The sequence below is a fragment of the Perissodus microlepis genome, chromosome 11 (assembly GCF_051167445.1).
Source record: "Perissodus microlepis isolate ML-2025 ecotype Zambia chromosome 11, ASM5116744v1, whole genome shotgun sequence".
NCBI lineage: Eukaryota > Metazoa > Chordata > Actinopteri > Cichliformes > Cichlidae > Perissodus > Perissodus microlepis.
Window position 1 is genome coordinate 26,061,002 of NC_140471.1, and position 25,743 is coordinate 26,086,744.

At 40.3% G+C, this 25,743-nt stretch overlaps 1 protein-coding gene across 4 annotated transcripts; it reads right to left on the bottom strand.

The window, feature by feature from the left end:
- LOC146378030 (polycomb protein SCMH1) lies at positions 1–25,743 on the bottom strand. 4 transcript variants are annotated; one of them, XM_084943644.1, is made up of 17 exons: positions 25,624–25,743; positions 24,908–25,040; positions 23,274–23,342; positions 22,955–23,032; positions 22,599–22,669; positions 22,267–22,501; positions 20,472–20,560; positions 20,072–20,318; positions 12,257–12,501; positions 10,118–10,351; positions 8,657–8,783; positions 8,348–8,548; positions 7,872–8,042; positions 7,146–7,268; positions 4,691–4,822; positions 1,000–1,133; positions 1–855 (listed from the first exon to the last, which is right to left on the bottom strand). In XM_084943644.1, the coding sequence occupies exons 3-17, from the start codon at positions 23,296–23,298 to the stop codon at positions 736–738; spliced, it is 2,232 nt and encodes a 743-aa protein (XP_084799770.1). In that variant the 5' UTR covers positions 23,299–23,342; positions 24,908–25,040; positions 25,624–25,743; the 3' UTR covers positions 1–735. The 4 variants fall into 4 exon arrangements, with proteins under 4 accessions (XP_084799770.1, XP_084799772.1, XP_084799768.1 ...); XM_084943646.1 differs by having other exon boundaries at positions 20,072–20,315; positions 25,532–25,732; XM_084943642.1 differs by having other exon boundaries at positions 25,532–25,732.

Sequence of the window (25,743 nt, forward strand, 5' to 3'; positions counted from 1 at the left end):
GACTTGGAGAATTATTATATATTTATTGAACAATGTTAAGCATGATAGGGCTCTCCATGTAGGAACTCTAATAATATAGTATAAAAAATTAAAAAAGTACAAATAACAAAGACAAGACAAGGCATTGTAAACAACATCCAGAATAAGAGAAAAACCCCATCTTGATGGCAGTTTTTCTCAGAATAAAGTTTTATAAAACACGTTTTTCTAATCATAATTATTACTGTTGTAGTTGCAAAATTATGCCTCAAACAGAGACTGATCGGAAGAAATCCCAACTATTGGGATGTAGCATTTCTTTTCTTCCTTTAGGGTTTTCTTTTTTTAGCGTATTCCAACACAAAACACTGAAAAAGTCCATATACTTGTATTCATGAAGTACAAAATATGAAATGTACAGATAAAATGTAACATAATAAAAGCAGGCCAAAAGGCCTTTTACAGTTAAAATGGCCACATATGATTCTTCAAGTTAGACTGAAATGCAAAACTGATGACAGACGAGTGGCTGATCCTACCCCTATCCCATGCTGCCTTAGGGCTGGATTGTGCTACACAAAATAAACAACCCTGACTGAATGAGGTCAGAACAAGGGCGTGTATACTGGATGGAGTAGTGGAAGTTGCTACATGTAAATTGTCAGCATATGTCCATTATGAAGTGCATGATATACTGAACCTAGAACATGGAGGTGGCGATACAGTTAAGTCCTTCAGAAGGCTTGACTGATGTCATCAAGCCCGTTTAAGCTTGTCAATGTGGAAGGTGAGTTTGAGGGCAGGGCCGAGCTTCAAACCCATGTATTTCATCATCATGTCGCTACGCAGCAACAGAAGGGCTTTCCCATCAATTTCCTGTAGCAGAGGAATCAGAGGAAAAATAAACCTTTTTGTTTTTTCCTCTTTTAAACAGAGCTGCTCAAAAGTGATGAATAAAACTGACACGTTTGAAACATTCACTATACATTTATTCATATGAATGAATGAATGGATACGTACATGTTTTCTAAAAAGGTCAGCATGTGGGGCCAGAACTGGGTCGATATCCCTGATATACTGCATGACTTCATCTACTGTCCACAGGTTGGGATCCTGACCGCTGGGCCTGGGGCTCTCACGGAAACAACCTGGACCTGAGAGCAAATGTGCAAATACAGATTTATAAGAGAGTTATTCACTGAGTGGTTCATCCACACGTATTAGTCTGCAATAAAAAGCCCAAAAACACAAACATGTTTATCACTGTCCCAGTGCAGCGGTCTTTTGCACAGGCTCAACATCTGTTTTGACAATTGAGCTGAAATGATGGATCCTGAAAATGTAATGTACTCTTTTTTGACAAAACTCTATTAAACTTTTTGCATTTGTGTGATTATAAATTTCAGTGTGTTTTTGGGCTACCACTACAAGGGTATTATTTTAACTCAAGCACACAGGCTGCACAGGCAAACAGCAGTGAATGGAGTGTCAATGTCTACTACACATATTTCACCTACTATAACATAACACTCAAATGCCACCATTTCTTCTTTCAACTGCTCCCTTTAGAGATCGCCACAGCGGATCCTCTGTATCACCTTATCCTTATTATCCTCCTCTGTCACACCAACCCTCTGCATGTCCTCCTTCACTATATCCACAAATCTTCTCTGTGGTCTTTCTGTTTTCCTCCTGCATGGCAGCTTCATATTCAGCATCCTTTCTCCTTTACATCAACTATCCCTCCTCTGCTCATCTCCAAAATATCTCAGCCTTGAGTCCCTTATCTCCTTACTGCTCAACCTGAGCTTCCCCTCTGATGTACTCCATTCTAACTCCCAATGAAAAACCTTCGCATCTTCAATTCTGCCACCTCCAGCTCTGTGTCCTCTCTTTTTGTTAGAGACTTCAAACTGCTATTAGCATTTGAATTGGGTCTTTCCAGTGAAATAAAAGTGGCATGAGTGGCACAGAGGGTAAGAAAATGCACTACTGATATCTGGCAAAGTAGCAATTTAGCCACTGAAGAGGCAGTTTCTGACCAAACTCTTCTCATGACCTCTTGAATGGACCTATACCATAGTGCAGCTCGTAGTGTAAGAGCAGCTTAAGTGCTTATTAAGGGCAAAAAGCTGCTATATAAATACCACTGCAGTCACTCGTGTGTTTGGTTTCACTGATTGTCATTTTAAGGCAAATGTGAAGAGCTACTAATTACATGGCAGTGATGTAATTGCACCCTATCCTCCATCAATGATATACTCGCTCATCCAGCTCAGAGTCCCTTAGAACTCTCAGGTTAATGTAACAAGTGAAGTGTTAAGTTTTCTTGTCACTGTTTGGCTGTATTGCACAAACTAGTGAAAATGACAAAGATGACCTCGACTTGAGCACAGTTTTGATGAAGACTATTGGCGATCACTGTGTTTGACTGATGCTTCAGGACGAATACTGGTTCTTATGAATTGTGAACTGACAGACAGACAATGAACGCCTCGGCATAACATGAGCTCATCTGTCATTTGGCAATATATGCTTTAAAAAACAAACAAACAACAAACTACAACATCAGACGTCGAAGAACTACAATTGACTTCACTTCCTGTAATGCAGACACAAAAAGGGGGTAGTTCTAAACAAGTTTTACAAGATCTGCGGCACATTTCTACTGCGCTGAAGACATTTATGTACAGGGAGTGCAGAATTATTAGGCAAGTTGTATTTTTGAGGAATAATTTTATTATTGAACAACAACCATGTTCTCAATGAACCCACAAAACTCATTAATATCAAAGCTGAATGTTTTTGGAAGTAGTTTTTAGTTTTAGCTATTTTAGGGGGATATCTGTGTGTGCAGGTGACTATTACTGTGCATAATTATTAGGCAACTTAACAAAAAACAAATATATACCCATTTCAATGATTTATTTTTACCTATGAAACCAATATAACATCTCCACATTCACAAATATACATTTCTGACATTCAAAAACAAAACAAAAACAAATCAGCGACCAATATAGCCACCTTTCTTTGCAAGGACACTCAAAAGCCTGCCATCCATGGATTCTGTCAGTGTTTTGATCTGTTCACCATCAACATTGCGTGCAGCAGCAACCACAGCCTCCCAGACACTGTTCAGAGAGGTGTACTGTTTTCCCTCCTTGTAAATCTCACATTTGATGATGGACCACAGGTTCTCAATGGGGTTCAGATCAGGTGAACAAGGTGGCCATGTCATTAGTTTTTCTTCTTTTATACCCTTTCTTGCCAGCCACGCTGTGGAGTACTTGGACGCGTGTGATGGAGCATTGTCCTGCATGAAAATCATGTTTTTCTTGAAGGATGCAGACTTCTTCCTGTACCACTGCTTGAAGAAGGTGTCTTCCAGAAACTGGCAGTAGGACTGGGAGTTGAGCTTGACTCCATCCTCAACCCGAAAAGGCCCCACAAGCTCATCTTTGATGATACCAGCCCAAACCAGTACTCCACCTCCACCTTGCTGGCGTCTGAGTCGGACTGGAGCTCTCTGCCCTTTACCAATCCAGCCACGGGCCCATCCATCTGGCCCATCAAGACTCACTCTCATTTCATCAGTCCATAAAACCTTAGAAAAATCAGTCTTGAGATATTTCTTGGCCCAGTCTTGACGTTTCAGCTTGTGTGTCTTGTTCAGTGGTGGTCGTCTTTCAGCCTTTCTTACCTTGGCCATGTCTCTGAGTATTGCACACCTTGTGCTTTTGGGCACTCCAGTGATGTTGCAGCTCTGAAATATGGCCAAACTGGTGGCAAGTGGCATCTTGGCAGCTGCACGCTTGACTTTTCTCAGTTCATGGGCAGTTATTTTGCGCCTTGGTTTTTCCACACGCTTCTTGCGACCCTGTTGACTATTTTGAATGAAACGCTTGATTGTTCGATGATCACGCTTCAGAAGCTTTGCAATTTTGAGATTGCTGCATCCCTCTGCAAGATATCTCACTATTTTTGACTTTTCTGAGCCTGTCAAGTCCTTCTTTTGACTCATTTTGCCAAAGGAAAGGACGTTGCCTAATAATTATGCACACCTGATATACGGTGTTGATGTCATTAGACCACACCCCTTCTCATTACAGAGATGCACATCACCTAATATGCTTAATTGGTAGTAGGCTTTCGAGCCTATACAGCTTGGAGTAAGACAACATGCATGCAGAGGATGGTGTGGACAAAATACTCATTTGCCTAATAATTCTGCACTCCCTGTATGTGTAAGTAAACATAAAGCAGAGAAAAATTTACATATGCACTATATGGATAACCTTTACCTTGAGAACCCATGCAATGAAGCTCTCGGTGCACTTTTTGTGCTGACATTAATGACAGAGGAGGTTTGGAACTCTGCATATAATTGACTCAGCAGAGCGACTGTTACACACATTGCTCCTAAGTCCTCAGTGACCCCGCTTGATAGCTTTACTTGTCCTGCCACTCCGAGGCTGTTCTTAAACATTTCGCCTTTTTGTTTTGCAACAACACCACTTACAACTGACAGAGGCATATCTAGCAGGGAGGCATCCTTTGACAGCACCACGCTTGAATTTAGTGAATAACCTTAGTTAAAACCAAACTTACTGGATTGCATGTCACTATATTAGCATTTGCAGAAGTAATACATTCACACTTACAGATTTGTGGAAGCTTTTCATAGATACAATGTTGTTTCTTTTCCTACCTGTAGAGTTGTTATGATGCAGCAGTTTGGAGGAGGACCTCGGGCCAGAAGTCAGTCCTGTAGAGTTTTGGGAAAGGGGGCTCTTCTTTAAGTGCTCTGATGTGGCAACACTGTTCTCCATGAAGGACTCACCTGGGAACAAAGAACACAATTATACTAGTACCTAAAAAAAAAAAAAAAAAGCAAAATAACAAAGAGGTCCCACCGGTAAACATCCAATATAGTAAAAAAAAAAAAGATAACAAGTAACAAAAAAGAGGCCCAACTGACAGCGTATTCGTCAGACACACTGTGCTTCGCAGCGATTTTGCTGTACCCCTCAGAGAATACCACGGTGATTTAACAGGGTTATGGCATTCTGTAAAAGTATAAGGGCACTTTGAAGGGGATATTACCCCTTTTACACATATATCTTCCAATATTACATTAACTTAATTAAAATTTAAGGAAATGGAAAGATGATTAAATGATTAACCTCCTGCCCCAGAATTTAATAGCATTCGCTCTTGAGCTCTGTTTAACTACCTCCTTTTAAATGATTACAGAAAGCTTTACTACACAAGTCAGAGCACCCAGTTATTACAATTAAAATGTTTGACAGAAATATGATGCCGGATTCCACTTTGAATAGCCTCTGATACTAAATGAGCGGAATCCTTTGATGTCAGCTTATTTCCAGTTATTTTTGCACACAAATAAAGAACAAAGAAAAATATGATTAAAGGCATTTTACAAAAGAGAAATTTACCAGAGGCAGAACATACACGCAGTGATGTGAGAAAGAAAGTTTTTGTTAACACACACCTGAATGCTACAGACAAGCAAACTGCTAAAACTTCTGCCTTCTTGCTGATGATCAATAAATCAAAGGCATTTGATTAGCAACACTTGGCTGCTACTTAGCCTCTTAATTCCTATGGATGCAGTCAGCCTCTCCTCTGAAAAGGCTCCCTCTTTTAATACACAACTGTATTTGGTACCACCGTTTAGTAAGTTAAAATAAACCACTATTCATTCACTCTCACATTCATACACTGGTGAAGGCAAGCTACAGTTGTAGCCACAGCTGCCCTGGGGCAGACTGACAGAGGCGAGGCTGCCATATCGCGCCATTGGCCCCTCTGGCCATCACCAGTAGGCGGTAGGTGAAGTGTCTTGCCCAAGGACACAACGACTGAGACTGTCCGAGCCGGGACTCGAACCGGCAACCTTCCGATTACAAGACGAACACACAACTCTTGAGCCGCGAATCCTCCAAAGAAACAGCCTAATTCTTTATTAGAGTGCAAACAACTCCAAAAAATGTGGTGCTAAAATTTTAAAGCACGACTTGTGTCGCCTAATATGGCTTTTTTTTTTCTTTTTTCCTGAATGGTTGATACTACTTGCGTATCTATTATTTTCCTTAATTTCTGTTTGTCACCATGATGAATGCTAACATTAAACGTGGTCAAACGTGGCCATGGCTTCACTTTGAACACACGGTTTCACACAGTTTTTTGCACTCTTTGATACTTGTGATGTCAAAGAGAAGAGATCTTAATAGCACACGGCTCTGGCTTACTGTACAGCAGCCCCATCGACCTGCTATTCAAACCTTTTATTTGTAAAAGGCAGCCGACTTACAGAAGAAATTTGGCTTAAAGGGACACAAGCTACAAGGGCTTGTCTGAGATAGTACAGCTCTGTAGTTGATCCACTAAGAGCCGGTAAAGTCCAAATTCAAGAATAAAAGTATGGAGCAAATTAGCATGAGCCTCCTAAAGAGCAAGTAGATGAACGTTAAATTATGCTTTTTGAGAAGCGATAAAAACATAATAATCTAATCTAAAATCATAATGATAAATCATTAATCATATATACACACACACACACGCTGCTGAGAGGAAGCATGCACACTTGGTACCTATGCAGTGTGGTGGTCATTATTTAATGATCAACTTTATGTCAGTTAAAATGCAGTGCACACTGCAAACACCTCTATGCCTTATAAAGATCTCTCTCTCTCTCTCGTTTTAAGAGATATATAATATATACAATAATATATACAGTTTTGTAAACTACGAATTTACATCACATTGTTCATTTCAGGTAGCTTTACATTCAACACCGGCACATTTCACCATTTAAGCACTGAGTTATAATGGGAAGAAAAACAGACACAAGGGGGAGCACCAATATTACTTTACAGCAGCCACACAGAAAAGAGATTTTTTTTTAACCAGCCTCATGATCTGGTGATCAGCCAATGCCAGCCCAGTACTGAGCTGATCAGTTATTTTAAAATGCCATTTAATGATCTACCAATACATATGTCACCTGACTAATAATATCACAGACTTTCATGGATAGACTAATATATATTTCCCCTAGCTCTAAATAAAAGCAAAACAAATTCTATATGAATGGTAGTATGAGTAATAAGAACAGATTATGAATGGATGAAACAGCTTACCATCAGTGGAGTGCCGTGGGATTTTTGGCAGTTTTGGAGACAGAGGATTGCTGAAGTCCTGAAGGAACCGTTTTGTGCTTCGTACTGGGACCGCTTTCAGACTGTCTCCAAAACTTCTCCTCTCTAAAACAAGCACACATGGGTTGAAGAACAGCTGGAGGCTATTGTGCCACGTTAACTAAAAATCAAGAAGCTGGATGTGACAAAGACGCAAGTCAGTGTACCGGAGCAGTGATATTTTAGATCTCTAACAATTACGCTGAATGTGTGTTACATAATTATCCTTCGTTTTAAGAAAAAAAGAGAGCATATTTTAGGCCACATTGCCCAACTCTAGTTCTCTTCACTACCCCTGTCTTTGCAATTTCAACACATTACTTGCTTTCCACAATACAGCAAATAAGGATTCGTTTTCTAGAAGCATATTGCCAACATCTCTGCATAAATAAGGCAGACACATAATAGTCTGCTGTTTCCTCTCACCTAAACCACTTAGAAAAAGGCCTAAACCAGTCTTTTCCTACTAAGCTTAGCATGTTTTTCCACCTGACACAAGAACCCAATGACTATTATAAAACTTTAGCTGCCTTTTCATTAAATGTAATAAAAGTGAGCAGAGTCTTTGACACTGGCACTTTTCAATGTAAGAGCATGGTTCTAACAGCTATGTTAAAATAAATGAACACTATACACGTGAACACAGAGTGGGCAAACAGCGACCCTGACCTGTAGTGTACGTGTGACTGTCGTAGTGAAGACCGCCTCTGGCTACAGGCTGGCTGCCAAACAAAGGATCGCAGTGCAGGTTGTGGCAAAGTTTTTCCAGGAAGCGGAGGACATAGGTGACACTGCTGACAGTTGGCAGGGTCAAGGTGTGCTGCTGCTGGTCAAAAAAGGCTGGAAAAGACATGGTGGATATTAATTCAGCTGCTTCATTCAAGTGTAATTCAATAGACAGGCTGTGTTACAGATGTGAGTGAGCTTTCATGAATAAACAAAATCCGACCCACACAATCTGTGTAACATAACTCAAACAACAACAATAGAATCGGCCAAGTGGTTTGTTTTATTTTTTCGTACTTTGTTGGTTCTTGATGTTCTCGTGGATAAGTGAGCATTGCCACAATAAATTCATAAGCACTAAATCAAACAGAAGAATGGTGAAGAAAGTGAATTTGCTTTCAAATTAGACCAATGCACACCTGAAATGACTTCTCCTCCTTGTCCAGATTTCAGGCAGGAGAAGACTGTGCCCTGGTTGTGAGCAGAGTCCACACAAGCTTGCACACACTGCTGAAGCACCGACGAGGCTCGGCCTGGCCCAAAGTGGTCTGGCAGCTGTTGGATACGCCGCTGGTCTAAATGGGGTCCCATCTTGCCGTACTTGTTTAGGTACACACAAACTAAAAGGCGAAAGGTATATGACCTTAAATGACACTGAATGAAAAAGTTGATGCAAAAACCCCCAAAAAGCAATGTGCATTATGTGTAGTCCTGTGGACGCTGTGTACCTGTGGGAGCCTGTAGTGCAGAATTGGGGATGGTAGCATTGTCCAGGGGCACAGTGCTGGTGTCAGGCTCTGGGGTACTGCTGGTGGGAGACGTGGGGACTGGATTAGGTACCACTCGTGGTTTTCTCTGTATGCAAATACACAAATTAAGAGCAATCAGTACATATATTTAGAAAAGCAAATAAAAGAACTGAGCTAAGTACTGTCTGTTTCTGTAAACGGTAATGGAAAACTAAACAAACATACAAACGGATGCTGCCAACACTACCAATGGCTGAGCACTGTGGTTTTGCAACTGTTTGCGCTTAATAAATGGATACCAGCTCAATTTATCTTACCCTATAAACGATATAGTTGTTTATAAAGACATAAATATGATGAAACCAAGGCTTTTAAATTTTTTTATAGCATGTATGTTACAAATGAGCAGGCATGTTTAACTAGCTAGGAAATTTATGATAACAGAAACAGGAACGGGCTTTGTCAGATCAGAGGGTTAACTAAGGCTACGTTCACACTGCAGGTCTTAATGCTCAATTACGATTTTTTTGATCAAATCCTATTTTTTTGTCTGCTTGTTCACACTACAAATAAAATGCGACAGCAAACGTGCTCTAGTGTGAACGCTCAAAGCGGCCTGCATGCGCAAAAGAAGACGTCACACACAACGCGCTCTGTTTAGACCCAGAGCAAACAATATTGTTTGACTGATGGCCCTTAATATAAAGACTTCGGACTTTACGTTTCCCAATTTTTGCTTTAAGTTATTTTGTTATTTACATAATAATGTAAATAACCTAATAATTATCCTTATTGCTGTTTTAGAGGAGCGGTGCTTCAAAGGATAGTTGCAGATTTCTGTCAGAATCTGCAGATTATACAGTACAAATAAAATGTTCATGTTTCTCCAACGTTGTCTTCCCAACAGTTTCACTGACATCTACACTGGATGGCCAGGAAGCGTTCGTGATGTCTTCTCGGGCGCTTCTCCGGCGCTGATAATTGGCGTCTGTCTTGTGTCAGTGACGTAAAAGACGGATTTAATGCGACATGACCGTTCAAACGGCAGTCGCTTTCTAAAACATCGGATATGTATCGGATTCAGTACCACATACGAAAGTGACCCAGATCGGATTTGAAAATATCGGATTTGTGCCGTTCACACTGTCATACCATGATCGGATATGGGTCGCATAGGGTCAAAAAAAAAAAATCGGATTTGATGCGCTTTCGCCTGCAGTGTGAATGTAGCCTAACAGGTTAGTTTCTGGCTAAATAACTTAATAATCCAAATATAGTCAAAAAACACTGGACAAGCTTCCAATGATTTGCGCTCCAAGAATTATACTGCAGAAGTTTCCCTTTTCACATTTTCATCAGCATTTCTCAAGCAGGCAGCTGTTTATGTGACATGAAGTTGTCTAATGACAGCTGTGGGGTTCTTTTGTACTGGACGGTTACCTTGCTGCCAGGTTTCGGCCCTCTTTTCTTTGGGATCTTGATAGGTTCTGCCTGAGTCTGACCCTGCTGCAAAGTTATCCTCTGCGCCCAGTTGGCAGGCAGTCTGCCCCTGGTTCGCCCTGGGCCTGTCACAGGCCGCCCTGGCCCTGTCACAGGCCGCCCTGGCCCTGTCACAGGCCGCCCTGGCCCAGCCATGGAATCCTCTAGCCAGCTAGCTCTCTTTGCCCACCCCAGCTGCAAACAAAGAGCAAAAGACACACAGTCAAATAGGGATGCCTCTTTTTTAAATAATGCCCCTCAAACACAAAACAACTACAGGGAGTGCAGAATTATTAGGCAAATGAGTATTTTGTCCACACCATCCTCTTCATGCATGTTGTCTTACTCCAAGCTGTATAGGCTCGAAAGCCTACTACCAATTAAGCATATTAGGTGATGTGCATCTCTGTAATGAGAAGGGGTGTGGTCTAATGACATCAACACCGTATATCAGGTGTGCATAATTATTAGGCAACGTCCTTTCCTTTGGCAAAATGAGTCAAAAGAAGGACTTGACAGGCTCAGAAAAGTCAAAAATAGTGAGATATCTTGCAGAGGGATGCAGCAATCTCAAAATTGCAAAGCTTCTGAAGCGTGATCATCGAACAATCAAGCGTTTCATTCAAAATAGTCAACAGGGTCGCAAGAAGCGTGTGGAAAAACCAAGGCGCAAAATAACTGCCCATGAACTGAGAAAAGTCAAGCGTGCAGCTGCCAAGATGCCACTTGCCACCAGTTTGGCCATATTTCAGAGCTGCAACATCACTGGAGTGCCCAAAAGCACAAGGTGTGCAATACTCAGAGACATGGCCAAGGTAAGAAAGGCTGAAAGACGACCACCACTGAACAAGACACACAAGCTGAAACGTCAAGACTGGGCCAAGAAATATCTCAAGACTGATTTTTCTAAGGTTTTATGGACTGATGAAATGAGAGTGAGTCTTGATGGGCCAGATGGATGGGCCCGTGGCTGGATTGGTAAAGGGCAGAGAGCTCCAGTCCGACTCAGACGCCAGCAAGGTGGAGGTGGAGTACTGGTTTGGGCTGGTATCATCAAAGATGAGCTTGTGGGGCCTTTTCGGGTTGAGGATGGAGTCAAGCTCAACTCCCAGTCCTACTGCCAGTTTCTGGAAGACACCTTCTTCAAGCAGTGGTACAGGAAGAAGTCTGCATCCTTCAAGAAAAACATGATTTTCATGCAGGACAATGCTCCATCACACGCGTCCAAGTACTCCACAGCGTGGCTGGCAAGAAAGGGTATAAAAGAAGAAAAACTAATGACATGGCCACCTTGTTCACCTGATCTGAACCCCATTGAGAACCTGTGGTCCATCATCAAATGTGAGATTTACAAGGAGGGAAAACAGTACACCTCTCTGAACAGTGTCTGGGAGGCTGTGGTTGCTGCTGCACGCAATGTTGATGGTGAACAGATCAAAACACTGACAGAATCCATGGATGGCAGGCTTTTGAGTGTCCTTGCAAAGAAAGGTGGCTATATTGGTCGCTGATTTGTTTTTGTTTTGTTTTTGAATGTCAGAAATGTATATTTGTGAATGTGGAGATGTTATATTTGTTTCATAGGTAAAAATAAATCATTGAAATGGGTATATATTTGTTTTTTGTTAAGTTGCCTAATAATTATGCACAGTAATAGTCACCTGCACACACAGATATCCCCCTAAAATAGCTAAAACTAAAAACAAACTAAAAACTACTTCCAAAAACATTCAGCTTTGATATTAATGAGTTTTGTGGGTTCATTGAGAACATGGTTGTTGTTCAATAATAAAATTATTCCTCAAAAATACAACTTGCCTAATAATTCTGCACTCCCTGTAATCTAGGATGCCATTGTGACCAGTCTCATAGTTTAATGTAAAGGTTGGTTAAAAATTCACTTACCCGTTACTTCTTTTATTAACAGGCTATAGAAATTCTTTCTACCACTTGGAATTGAATTGAAAGATTCAACAGCAACACGTTGTCTCAGAAACACTGTCCCTGCTACACTGGACAGAAACTATTTGTATACTATATGTAAGTGTCATACTTGCTTCACTATCACACAAAAGTAAAAATCTGTTTTTTCATGCCCACCTTACTGCCTGGTTTTGGTCCTCTCTTCTTGGGAATTTTGACGGGTTCCTGGACTTTTTCTGGCTGGATGCTCTGTGGTCCCAGTGTAGAGCCCTTCTGATTCCAGTGCCCTGTCACTTTGGTTTTCCTGCGGCCTGGCTTGCGTCCTCTCTGGCCTGGAGGCCTGCCCACCGTGGGGCTGGGATGCATGACTGGGCTCTCCACACTTCCGTCTGTCAATGCTCCAAGGCTTTTGGGCAGCACCACTGTAAGCGTAAAGAGAGAAAAGAAAATGGGAGAAGTTGAAAAGCTGCTTGGTATCGGCAACAAAATTAATTAAGAGTTATTGCTCTGTGCCTCTCAGTTAGGTATTCACATCTTCCATATTCAGCCTACAATTTAGAAGTCTAAATCTAGAACGCCTTTTGTGGTTATGTTATGTGAACAACAAGGGCAACGTGTTCAGTCACAATCCTAAATCAACTTCACCGAACACCTGCTGTGCAATATGCACACAACATTGCCACATAGCAGAATGAGTCATGTGCTTGATGCATTCAAGTAGCCTTTGTGCTGTTGGCTGTAATGTCTTCACATGCTTCAAATTGAAGCCAAATAAGAAGCTGGCTGAGTCACGCACAGACATTAAGTACTCTCTGTGCATGGGGAAGGTACTTGGTTTTCTGATCTCTACTCTAAGACTTTCTGAAAAGCTAAAGGTAAAGCGTGTTATCTTCAATGGATGACAAAATCCAGATTGTTTACAACATCTGAACTTCTCTCAGTGGCACTAAAGCCAAGAAGGTCAAACTTTCTTAGCAACAAAATAGTTCTTTCTCAAACTACGTCCTTCAGTTATAAGCCCAAGGACACCACAGTGCAATTCTCACACTCAAGCACTTTTTACCGTCTTAGGGAACAGGTAGCGAGCAAAAAAAAAAAAAAGAAGAAAAAGAGAAGAGTGGTCACATCAAAAAGTTCCCTTTTTAAGACTGAATTTAAACTTCCAGTCATTTTTTCCACACACAAACAAAATCAGAAAACTCAAGACTGCTGAGAAACTGACAGCAATTTGACTTTGCACTCTTTTCCAGTACGGCATCACCACTGAGTGGTAACCAAGCCTCTAATAACATTAAGCCACAGAAGAAAGAATACACACTCTTTTTGTTTGGTGCTCAAGGGCTGAGAAATTATTTTTGAACTGACTAATAAACAATCTACCAAAGATCCAGCTCATTCTTTGATCATGCCATAACTCTAAACCAAGTTCAATAAAATTCAGTGTGGCAGATTGCATAATTGTGTTGAAAGCCAAACAGAGACTTTTTTTTAAATTTACATTTATTTTATATAAACTATTTCCTGGGAAAATAACCAAGTCTGCAGATATGTTTAATAAAAGTGCTAATTCTGTTTATTAAACAAAATTAATTTTCATTTCATTGGTGTAGTGGAGTAGTATTTGATATGCCTCAAAATCTGATCAGATACAAATGATCTCTTTAGGCAGATCCCACTAAAAGTACAGGCAAGTAAAGTATGTGCATCAATTACATCATATATAACATAATGAAATCTCACAATCAGGCGTTATCTTTGTAAACTGTTATCCACTGTACCCCGCAAAATGAAGATCAAGAAAAAGCAAAAGAAAGACTAAAAGCTATCAGGTAGCAACTGAAAGAAGAAAAATAAGCAGTTGTTAAAGACAGAGGTTACGAAAGTTGGTTACCTCTTCTTCTACCTTTAAGACTCTGCTGGCCAGAAAAAAAAACAAGAAGCAACATAGAAAAAGCACAAGAATTAAAACGCAAATGAAGAAGCAAGCTGCTGCTAAAATGTATCTCCAGAATATGAACACACGGCCCTTCACTCCTGAATGTGAAGCACTTCTGAAATCACGTAATCCCCAGAGAACAGGCGCATGTTAAAAACATTAACAGAGGGCCTCTACTAAATACAAGAAAACAACCAAGCAATCCGTGTACTTTACATAAGCCACTACAGCTGGCAAAACTTCAATAATGTGTGTATGCAAAAACAACCGCACAGAAAAACAGAGCCACAGTATAGTCGGAATATCTGGCTTCATATGCACCTGCGATTTAAAACACGCTTTCACACACACTGCACAACCTAAAGTGCGCTGGTATTCATCCTGGATCAGCTGGGGACAGATTTACGAGAGGAGCGGCCACATTCATTAACACAGGTCTTGGCCAGCGGGGCTGTATTTATTAAACACGTTCACACAAACAGACCAATCAATGCAACACACAGTCTGGAGGCTACTGCTACGTTTCACAGAGAAGTCACAGAGAAGCTAAAGAGAAAAAAAGAGGGAAGGAAAACAAACAAAAAAACAAGACAGCTGATTGATCCTAAACAGATTGAACAAATCCTAGATAATATGTTTAACGGTGTTAAGAGATTGAGGTTACAATCAATTGCACTGCTTGTAAATACAGCCAAGCAAGCGCTTAACAAGCAAACCCTTGTTTTTTTTCTTTATCCCATGAGTGCACTGAGTTCACCGAGTTCACAAAGCCACCACTACCAGCTTCATATTACAGCAATATAACTTCTCAAGCGCTTTTGAACTAACGCTCTATGACTGCATTTCAGTAATTTCATTCATTTTACTCACCGTCTGTCTCAAACGAAAGTCAAAAGTGTCTGATTGTCAGCACAGCTGTCCTCAAATTCACCCTCTCCTCCTGCCCTGTCCTCCTCTCCCACTCTTCCTCTGACTCCTCCTTTTCTCCCTTTTTCCTCCCTTCTCTTCTTTTCTCCTCCCACATCTACTGACAATGTAAACAATCCACTTTTCACAGCATATGTCTGTCTTTTCTCTTGATTTCTGCCTCTTTAATCTTTCCAAGGTGTCTAATCAGACTTCGACAGCCAGTGTGCCAATGAGAGGCCTGTGGAGGGGCACACAGACTCATTTCACTCGCGTCATGCCCTGATTCTGCTAACTGGGCAAGTGCCAGTCCTACATAAAACACTAGCAGGCTACAAAGACATATCCTCCATTTCCCTCCCTCAATCGGCCTCAATTCTACACACGAGGACAGCTGACCCTGTGGCTGATAACCCTTGTAAGCCACTTCTACCTTCTGTGGTTCTACTGTAACAAATTTCCAGCTTTGAGTCTGGCTTTTATTCCTGATGTTAAACAAGTTAAGACAGCTACAATGTCTGAAATATAACTGCTTTACAAGAGCAATGATTTTTTACCACAAGTCACAAAGGAAACAATATATCACAAAGAACTGCTGCATTGTAAACAGTCTTCTAAAAGAGAAGTAAAAACCGCAGGCATGCCTACTTCAACATTTTACAAACCAAACTGAATACAAATGGACACTGAGAGCCAACTTTGCACTTAAAAAACCCCATGCAAATAGGAAGGAAATTTTTAACAACACTTTAACCATATGCAGTGTAAATGTGGACATACAGCAGATGGACAAAATAAAAGCAGAATTCTCATAGTGTAGTGAAATCTAATCCATGAGTCAGGAATATATAATGCATTTATCGGGAGTTATAATTTTTTTTCCAGACTTAGCCACGGATGTGTTGATGAACTAAGTTGATATCCATACAATTTCTGCACATAAATAAACCTTTTAAAGTAAAATAATGCAATTTGAGCACCCAGCCGTGGTTATTTTCATTTTATTTTGGAATTACAATTTTGGTGTTACAATGCAAAGATAATCAGGATGACAGAGAAAGAACCTCTAAGGAAGTAAAAGCCGTTTTTGGAGTAGAGCCGGCAAAAGCTTTGTCTGCCGTCATTCTCCAAAGCTTCTGTGCAATCCCTAGAGGCCACATCTGTACCCGTCAACCTCACATGCACCAGGTAGGGACTAGCAGTTGCTCTTGCATGACAAGCTTTGCAGTCAAAAACACCCTTTAGTCCAGGACCAGGGCTGCCCATTTGATAACTAATTTTAATCTTGATTGTGACGTTAGCTTCCCATGTGTAAATGGACATTAACCAAGAAAGAAAGCAGCAAATGCTGTACAACACAACTATATTATTCAACCACCTGAAAACAAGACAAACTGCAGTATAATTAATGCATGAAGGACTAGAGAAACAATGCAATGATTATTAAAATCAATCATCCAACATCAGACAGCACATGCGTACTACGTGTCACTAAGATGCACTAGAATCACTGACACAGTCTCCAAAGATATGTGTCCAAAATATGTGGCGAGTAGAGAAAGGTTTCAGGAAAACAGTCAAATTACTGGACAAAAGATATATTGTCAAAGTGAAAATACCTGCATTATGTGCAAAACATTACAGGGGAAATTTAGAGGAACACAAGGCTACTGAGTACTATGAGTTTTATTCACATCCATTTTGTAGATACAATGAAAGGAGTGATAGACTTTATATTTAGTTTCTAGGAAGTGCACTTTGATCAGGTGAAAAAAAACCCCAGAACCTATTTCAAAACCTTATTTAATTAAAATTAAATAATTTAATCTGCAACCCTATAGGAAATGATACTAGAAAATAGGGCTGGGCGATATGGCCCTAAAATCCATATCGCCATATAATTTGAAGCACGTGCGGTAACGATATATATCGCGATATATTCTTTTCTTCTGTATAACGTATTTTCCACACTATAAGGCACACTTAAAATCCTTTAATTTTCTCAAAAATCGAGAGTGTGCCTTATGTATGAATTCTGGTTGTGCTTACTGACCTCGAACTGATTTGGGCGTGCAGAAATCTGTTAAAAATGTTTTAGTACAACTTTGGTAAGCCGCACTGCTTGATGGATTGTCAGAGCATTACGGCTGTCGTAGTGAGGAGTTTCACGGAGTAATCTGGGTCCAAAACTCCGTCCATTTCAGGTCCCAAAGTCAAACAAACACTGAGAGTTAAAAACGGTGTAAATTCTTTCATCTTTAATAAAATCATCAGCGTTGCTGCTTTACCAAGTGTAACAATTAAATTTAACATCCAGGCATCCATGAAAACAGAATTTATTAAATTTAACGGAGTTACAAGTTAACAGGAAGTTAGCTCGCTAGTTTCCACCTAAACATGACATACCATGTTCTGACTGAGAGATTTCTGAAACTAATTAAAACGTACAGCTCCGCTACCACTTCCAACATAAATGAAGAGAGAAAACTAAACAGCAGTGGCGTTTGCAGGGTTACTGAAGTTGGACTACCTGGTATATAATGTTGTGCTACGTGATTGCCAGCGACACAGCTATGTTAGCATAACATTAGCACAGTGAAGCTGGAGGATGAACGTCAACTTTTTTTCCACTCGATAAAAGTTAACGTGAGGGATTCTGGTGGTCAGGGACAAATGCAATCGCATAGCAGGATGCTATACACGGGCCAAACTTCAGTCAGGAGAACAACTGAGAATATTCATCCACAATACGAGGTTAGTTATTAATATACTGCAACAACATGGGAATAGAGCAGCTGCGAGAGAATTCAACATTAATGAATCAATGTTACGGAAGTGGAGGAAGCGCAGTTTTTGGCTTTCCCCATATTTCAAAAGTGCTTCATCTCTTTGCTATGACTGTCGCCCGCCATAATTTGCAGATGATAATGGTTGTAGCCGCTGCGATGCTTTCGACCAAAACAGGCGCAGCTTGATGACATCATCAACATGCGCTATCGCGGTAGAATCTCTATCGTTGGCCAAATTTATATAGTTTCTATCGTATATCGTTTATATCGCCCACCCCTACTAGAAAATAGGAATTTTAAATATCACATTATAGCTTGCATCCAAATTTCATGTCCCATTTGAGTGCTGATCTCACTTTTATATTTCACATTTACCTTTCTTTCAGGTTAAACACCAAAATGCACTATTTTCACTGTGCCACAAACTTAAGGTACGCTTAAAAACAACAAAGAAAACAAAATGAATATATACAAAATACAATATTATTTCCTAAATAATAACTAAATAATACCCAGAGAGTGAGCTGCCTTGGCGGAGGATTGCACTCTCAAAGTGTTGCTTGCTTTTTTTTTTTTTTTTTTTTTTTTTCTCTAATAGCTGTACTTATTTATATGAATGAGCAGGACCAAATTTTTTTAATTAATGCAACAAAGTTTACATTAGCAGCAATGCATGACAGCATGAATGTGAAGGCAGTGTTATATTTGCATGAAAGTGCTATAAAACATTTCTGTCACAAAAAAATATTAATGAATTACTGTAATTTTAATATCAATCAATATCACAGGGATTGCTGTTTTAGTCATAATTGCGCAGTTCTAGCCATGAATCCGATATAGTGTATTTTATCATCAATAAAACTGTTTTTTTTAAATATCTTGCTGCATTTTGTATAAGTTCATACTCAAGTTTTAAAAAACCAAACACTAAAGCTCTTCTGTTATACCTGTATGCAAAAAAATACACTGCACCCCAAAGATTTCATAGTTCAGCAATACTGATCAATCTAATAAACTTAAACCTGCACCATCCTCCCTATTCTGGTATTTTAAAGAGTACTTAGAGGAAATATTAAACAACCTAACTAATAGGGTTGCCAACTCCCAGCAAAAAAAATAGGGAACCACCCCCCACCCTCCGCCTCGTGATGCTTAATTGACGTAATCGACTTTAATTTAATGCAGGTTGGAAAAAATTTGCACAGAAAACAATTATTTTTCTACAATAATTAAATAGATTCAACATCTTTCTTCAACAGAATTGCAGACTGCACAGATGGTACCTTCTCAAAAGAAACAGTACTATAACTTACTAGGGTATATATTAGATTTAATCGTTACTATATACAGTAATGGACTTCTATACATTTTACATCAGATGAAAACTTTGGTTGTAAGATTCAGATAATTATTTATTAAAAGCTAGACGTTTTAAATGAGAATAAGAAAGAAAAGTATTTCTTTGTGCCCCCCTTTTTCCCTGTTAATGCCCTACCTGGCCCCCTGGCAAAACTTTGCTAGACACGCCCCTGCACAGTTACCAGCTGTCAGCTGGTGTAGAAATGATCATGGTGTAGAAAGTAATATTAAATAAATTCTAACAACAGCTTATCAAGCTTAAACGTGCTGCTGTTGTTTACCCCCTGGTTTCCTCTTTCTGGTGCAAAGTGGACGATAAACAAACAAGAGAGACGGGACTTGCGACAGAAAAGCCGATCAGCTGATCATTGATCAGTTTCATGATTGAAGTAGCAACAGGAGAGGGAGATGGAGGGGGAGAGAATGAGAGACAGTCGCTCCATAAATCGGTTGTTAAGCTTAACGTGGGAATGCTTTGTAAACATTCAGAGATGAACTTACACGCTTGCTTTACTTCTCTGGGATAACTTTCTCGGAGATGGTTTGGTAGCGAGGCTCCAAATGCTCAACCAGATCGCTGACAGGTCTCGCACGCCACAGCCGCTCTATCACGTGACGCATACTGCTCCGACGTGCTAAGGTCACGAGCTGGGTTTTGTGAGGCGCTTTTGTGATATTTAATGGATCGGATTACATTTTTTATTTCTCTCTGATATCCGATCCAGTAATTTAGGTCAGTATCGGACCGATACCGATACGTAATATCGGATCAGTCCATCCCTAATAGATACCATCAGTTATTTTCAATGATGGAACACTTGCTCAGGATAGAGATAACTCAAGCTCTGATCATTTTAGAAGATCACCAATATTATAGTACATGCCAAACTTTCTATTTCTACTGCAGCAGAAATAGAAAGAAGACTTAGACGCAAAATACAGAGAAAGTCAAACTCAAGTTATATACACTCTTAGCTATCACCGTATTTATGAGGTTCATACCTTTTGTGCCAGGTGGCTGAAGATTGTCTCCAGTGAGGGCGCACCAGCCAACAGGGAAGATGTCCCTTGAGTCATAGCGGCAGTAGTAATCAAAGGCTCCTCGCCAGCCATCAAAGGTGACCAGCACCTCAACACCACGCAATGCACCTACTGTCGCTGGGCAGATAAAGTGGGGATTTTTCCGGTCTACAGCCTCCAGCTTCATCCCCACTTGGAAGGAGTTCTGCTCTGGGGCGGGAGGCTCCTGCTGGGGAATATGGAGTGAAAGAAAAGGGTCAGATATAGTAGTTATCAAACAGTCAAACCGTGTGATAGATGTTCTTATTGTGTCATACATCAGAAGAGTTGGCCATCTTTGTGAATGCTGAGCTTTTTGAGCTTGTGAGCCTTGTACAGGTACCTTGTGAAAGATGCGAGAGGGAGCCATCTCTGCTCCATTTAGTGTTTTCAGAAGGAACATGGGCCAGGAGGACGCATTGAGTCGAAAACCTGAAAAAGGACACAAATATTCTCATTACGACACCAGCTTCAAAATGAAAAGGTTGAATCACCGTGAATCAAACAATGAATCATGAAATTATTAATTAAATTAAGCAAGAGTGAAAAGAATCATCCATTGTCATCAAGGATAATCACTATGAAAGTAGTAGGCAGTGTTAATTTTGACAGCAAATTTTGATTCAGTCTTAGTCATGGTCTTTTAACTAAAACGTCATTTAGTTTTAGTCCTATTTATGCATCTAAAGTCATTTAGTTTAAGTCAACCACGTATCAAAAGAGTACCATAGACTAAATCTGAAGTTGGTTCAGTCGACTAAAATATAAAGTGTAAAAGTTTGCCATGTTCTTAACCGCTCAAAGTTGCTCCACACTGATTTTTTTAAAGGAGAATTTAAAAAAGTAAACTGTTTTACTCCTCTCTTCCTTCCTCACTTTGACATTTTGTTTCGTTCATGAGAATCATGGAGCACGGGAATCTCCCCAACCACACACCCACCCACCCACACGTCTGGGTTTGCTATCCTCAGGACATCCCATTGGCACAATGCTTTCCCTAGCTGCTTACCATAACCTTAACCAACAAAAATGAATGCCTAACCCTAACCCTTACCCTAAACTTAACCATAACCCAAATGTAACCCTGACACTAAAACCACATTTTGAGTGTGAAAAATGCCTTTAATCCCGTAGAGACCTGGATTTTGGTCCACATGAAGGCTGTTGGTCCCCACCAGTATAGTAAATTTCAGATTTCGGTCCGCACCAAGATAGTAAGAACCCGTACACCAGACCTCTGCCCACTAATACTGCCTATGGTATTAGTCCCTGTCCTCTTCCTATGTTTCCACACACTGTTGGCACACTGTGGAGAGATACGCATGACAAAGTCTTTCTTTATTAAATTGGCAAAGAGTGTCGTAGTGCTTTTGGAGTTCTGGAATGTGTGTGGGTTAGGGTTCAGGATTAAGAAAGAGACAGAGACACACACACACACACACACACACACACACACACACACACACACACACACACACACACACACACAAGCCCGTTCAGCTAGCTTAGTGAGGACCTTCATTGACATAATGGTTTCCCTAGCCCCTTACACTAACCCTAACCATTAAAAATGAATGCCTAACCCTAACCCTTACTCTAAACCTAACCATAACCTAATTGTAACCCTTACACAAAAACCACATTTTGAGCCTCAAAAAGGCCTTCAAACTTGTGAGGACCGGTGAGTGTGCCCTCACAAGTGACTGTTGGTTCTCACAAGTACAGAAGAATGCAGATTTCGGTCCTCACAAAGGTAGCTAAACAGGAAAAACTAGAATCTAGATCCAATCAGAAGAAAATCACTCCTGATTGGATCACTTCCAAACTAGTCCCGCCTATCTACACACCTTAATTAGCCCTGATTGGATCTTGTCTCTTGTCTCTCCAAAGCGTCAATACATGTCATCATAGTTTTAGTCCTCATGCATCAGTTTTTATTTAGTTATCTTCTTGTTTGGGGGGGGGGGAACAGTCATTGATGAAAACTGTCTCTAAGCTCTTTTTAATTCATCATAATTCGACTCCATTTCTGCTCTGTCACTTTCTCAGAGCAGAGATAACAGTAGAGTCTGTGAAGTTAATTCATGACTGTGTGAAAATGCAAAGATGCTCATGTGTGGTTGTGCTTGTGTCCTCACCAAGTGGTGGCTGCAGCATGCCTCCGTTTTTTTCACAGCTGCCGATAGGCTGGATCTCTGAGGAATCCACCAGGCGCCAGAAGTCGTTTTTGTTGTCAGACCCATCCAAGCGCAGCCGCAGCCGCGAACCCGTCAAGCCCACCACTGTGGCGATGCAGGTAGACGTGGTGTTTCGCGGGTCCTGAGCCTCCAGTTTCATGCCTGCCTTGAACTCGTTTACGGGAGGTGTTAGGCTCTGGACAGTGATGATAGTAAAAATATGGAGAAAAAAAAAGAAAAAGAATGAAGACCTATAAAAATGACACTTTGCAATCAGCCATGAATCTACATACCTGTCTGAAACATGAGGCAGGGGCAGCAATAGTGCCTGTCTCTTTCAGGTATTTCTCCCAACTGAAGTGCCCTGCAGAATAACAGGAAACTTTAATACATCTTTTTCCAGTCACGCACACTGCCACATTTGTTACATTGTATGTACAAGATTTTAATTTTTACCTTGACAAAACAAACAAACAAACAATATATATATATATATATATATATATATATATATATATATATATAATATTTGTATTTATGTAACAAATTGTCTGAATAGTTAATAAAAAATACTGAAACAAAAACAGTGTCACATTGTTTTTGCTTACATTTGGTGAACAATTACTTCATCTACCATTGCGTTATATACCTTGGTACTGTGAGGGCACGCGGGAAGGCCGTCCACTCCTAGCATGCTTAATCCTTCGGGCATCTTTCCACTCTATCGCTAGAAGAGCCAAGAAAGGCAAGAAAATCCTTTAACTATGGGTAATCTTCTCATCAGTCAACACGTTGCAATACCTGGCAAAAATCACTGCTCCAGGCAATGTCAGGAATTAGAGGACTATTACAACATAACATACATTTTCGGGGCATAAAAGATGACATGCTACATATTCCTAGCTTCACCTACAATCTAAAAATAATACAACATGTTAAAAAATATATTAATCATAAAACAAACTCACCTTTCTGTGGTACAGGTTTCCTCATGCTCCAACAATACTGACCAACTAACAAAACAAAAGTGGCCTCCACTGTAAAGGCAATAAAACACACAAAAACTGAGTTAAAGCTTAGTCACGCATGTTTGTGGCAATTTTTTCCTTTATCGATTTAAAAATAGAGTCACATTCGAAACATTAACACACACACACACACACACACACAAAATGTCACCTTGAAGTCTGGAGACAGTTGGGCATAAATCAGCTAACATGATGCTTTTGATACAACACTGCAGCATCAAACTTCAATAAATCCATTTACACACGTTGGATTTGAAATTTTCAGCCAGTTTAAATGGAACTGTGTTATTCTAGTGTCTTTACCTCACAAAAGAAACACCTTGAGGCAAGTGAACTAGTTTACAAGCACTGTGATAAAATATATTGTTTTTAACCTGTTAAATTGAGTTTCATTTTCTCAAGTGCAACATTTTGTTTCTGAAATGACCAGAAATAAACAGGAAATTCCGGGATTTCTCTTCAGTAAGGAAAAACAGACTTGTAGCCTTTACTGTGCACCACTCTATTAAGCATAGACATTCCCCAAAAAACTAAATTATACTAACAGATGGCGGAATATTTCTAAAATCATAGATAATTAAGGCCATCAAAATGCACAACTCTTAATTTACATCACTGACAAAGAACCAATCACACTAATATATTCTATAATATATTCTTGAGGCCAAAGGCTCAGCTACTACATATAATATGTACTATTGTTATTCAAAGGCAACAGAGAACTGGAGACTTTACTAAAGCTTACTTGTCTTCTCAGGGGTTCATCACAAAGATCAAAAGTGCACTGCATGTGGACTTTTTCACATGTTACACATACATTGTGAGATCGTAATGAATAACTTTCTTGAGATATTGACTGCTTATGTAAGAGATTTATCCCAAAAAATGACACCGGTCTCTCAGTTAAAGCAGCAGAAATAGCACCCAGGAAACAAATCAAATACTTAAATCTTCTCCTCTTTAAAAAGCTCACACTGTTCTCATCTGGAAATATTATGAATGACTTTCTATTCAACTTTGATCAAATAATTTAATAATTAATTAAAAAAAAACAACTAGTATTGATTACAGAAATTGGTTTATTGCCCATAATATAACGCATACTGTCTTGAATGTTCATGAATATCTCGCTGTCTGTCAGCAGGCCAAGGTTACGGCAAGAGCAACATGTTTTAAGGCTCAGTGACCCCTGTTACCTAACCCCGGCTCACAAACACTACAAACCAGACACAACACACAGGTCAGCAGGTCAACGGATATAAACAAGTGCTTCAAGTGGTTGCTTCTGCAGTTTCCCCACACCCCACTGCGACATTTATTACCACAAAGTAATCAAACAAGGCCGATATTTAAGTAGTTTTAGCCAGAAATGTGAGGACGTTAGTAACAGTCGCTACGCAGATGTTAACCATCTGCCAAACATTTGAATTTGCTGAGGAAAAATATTCCCGCTTTATTATGAGGGCTGTTATAAATTAACCGAGCTTGCGTGGAAAATGTAAAAGAGCAAAGGCAGAGCATCCACAGTGTCGCTTAAACCAGATATGGGCTGTTCATATTATAAACGCGCCTACCTTATAACTTCATAACCGTTTTGCTGCGTTTCTCCTTATCGGATGAGCTCCTTTTCAATAGAAGTGCGCCTTTTTCCGCCGCCAAAGGGGGGACGGCTCCCAAATTAAAGCGACCGGCTCCCTGTTTTTCAGGCTGAAAAAAAGTGACAGGAGGACTGGCATCAGTGATCGGCAGCAGCACATCCCTCCTGTTGCAAACTCCAGGGAGTAACAGTTGTTTCACACATAAATGGAGCTCCTAACTTTATATTCAGAAACAAAATATCACCGGCTACGTTGGAGAAATTTACTGAGGTTCATTCAAAACACAAAGCCAGCACATGGGACCCTCTTCCCCGCCCTCCCCTACGCTTTATTTCCATGAATACTCATTTACATGACAGCAGCGTTAACTGTATTAATCAGGAGTTTAACAGCAACCCCTGCTGCACAAACCTCTCCAAACACCACTGAATGAAAGTCAAACATGCATGAAGCCAGTGCAGACATCTCATCCAGCAGGCTATCCTACGCACGGCTTCACAGACATGCCCACGGATTTAGCGTGCTAGCTTAGCATGCTAGATGGCACGCTAGTTCGCCAACCTGATTATAAATATTAGCATTAGCAAAACGGGAGCGTACCAGCACTGTGAGGTTAGTTAGTGGTCATTTCGGCTCAGCGCTGAAGTCGAGCCTTAACGGAGATGCCGCTCGGTGTATCCGAGGATGTTTACCTTGCTTTGTAACGTGTGTATTTGTTTCTAGCGCTTTTGTGGGTCCGCCATTTTTTCCCTACACGATGAGGAGGGGTGTTTTGCCAACATTTCTTGTCTGGCAGACAGTCCGGCAGACGG

Coding starts and splice junctions, on each gene's coding strand:
- LOC146378030 (XM_084943644.1), bottom strand. CDS start 23,298: ATGAGGAAACCTGTACCACAGAAAG. Junction 22,670..22,954: donor CGTGCCCTCACAGTACCAAG/GTATATAACGCA, acceptor GTTATTCTGCAG/GGCACTTCAGTTGGGAGAAA. Junction 7,269..7,871: donor CAGTCACACGTACACTACAG/GTCAGGGTCGCT, acceptor TGCTTGTTTTAG/AGAGGAGAAGTTTTGGAGAC.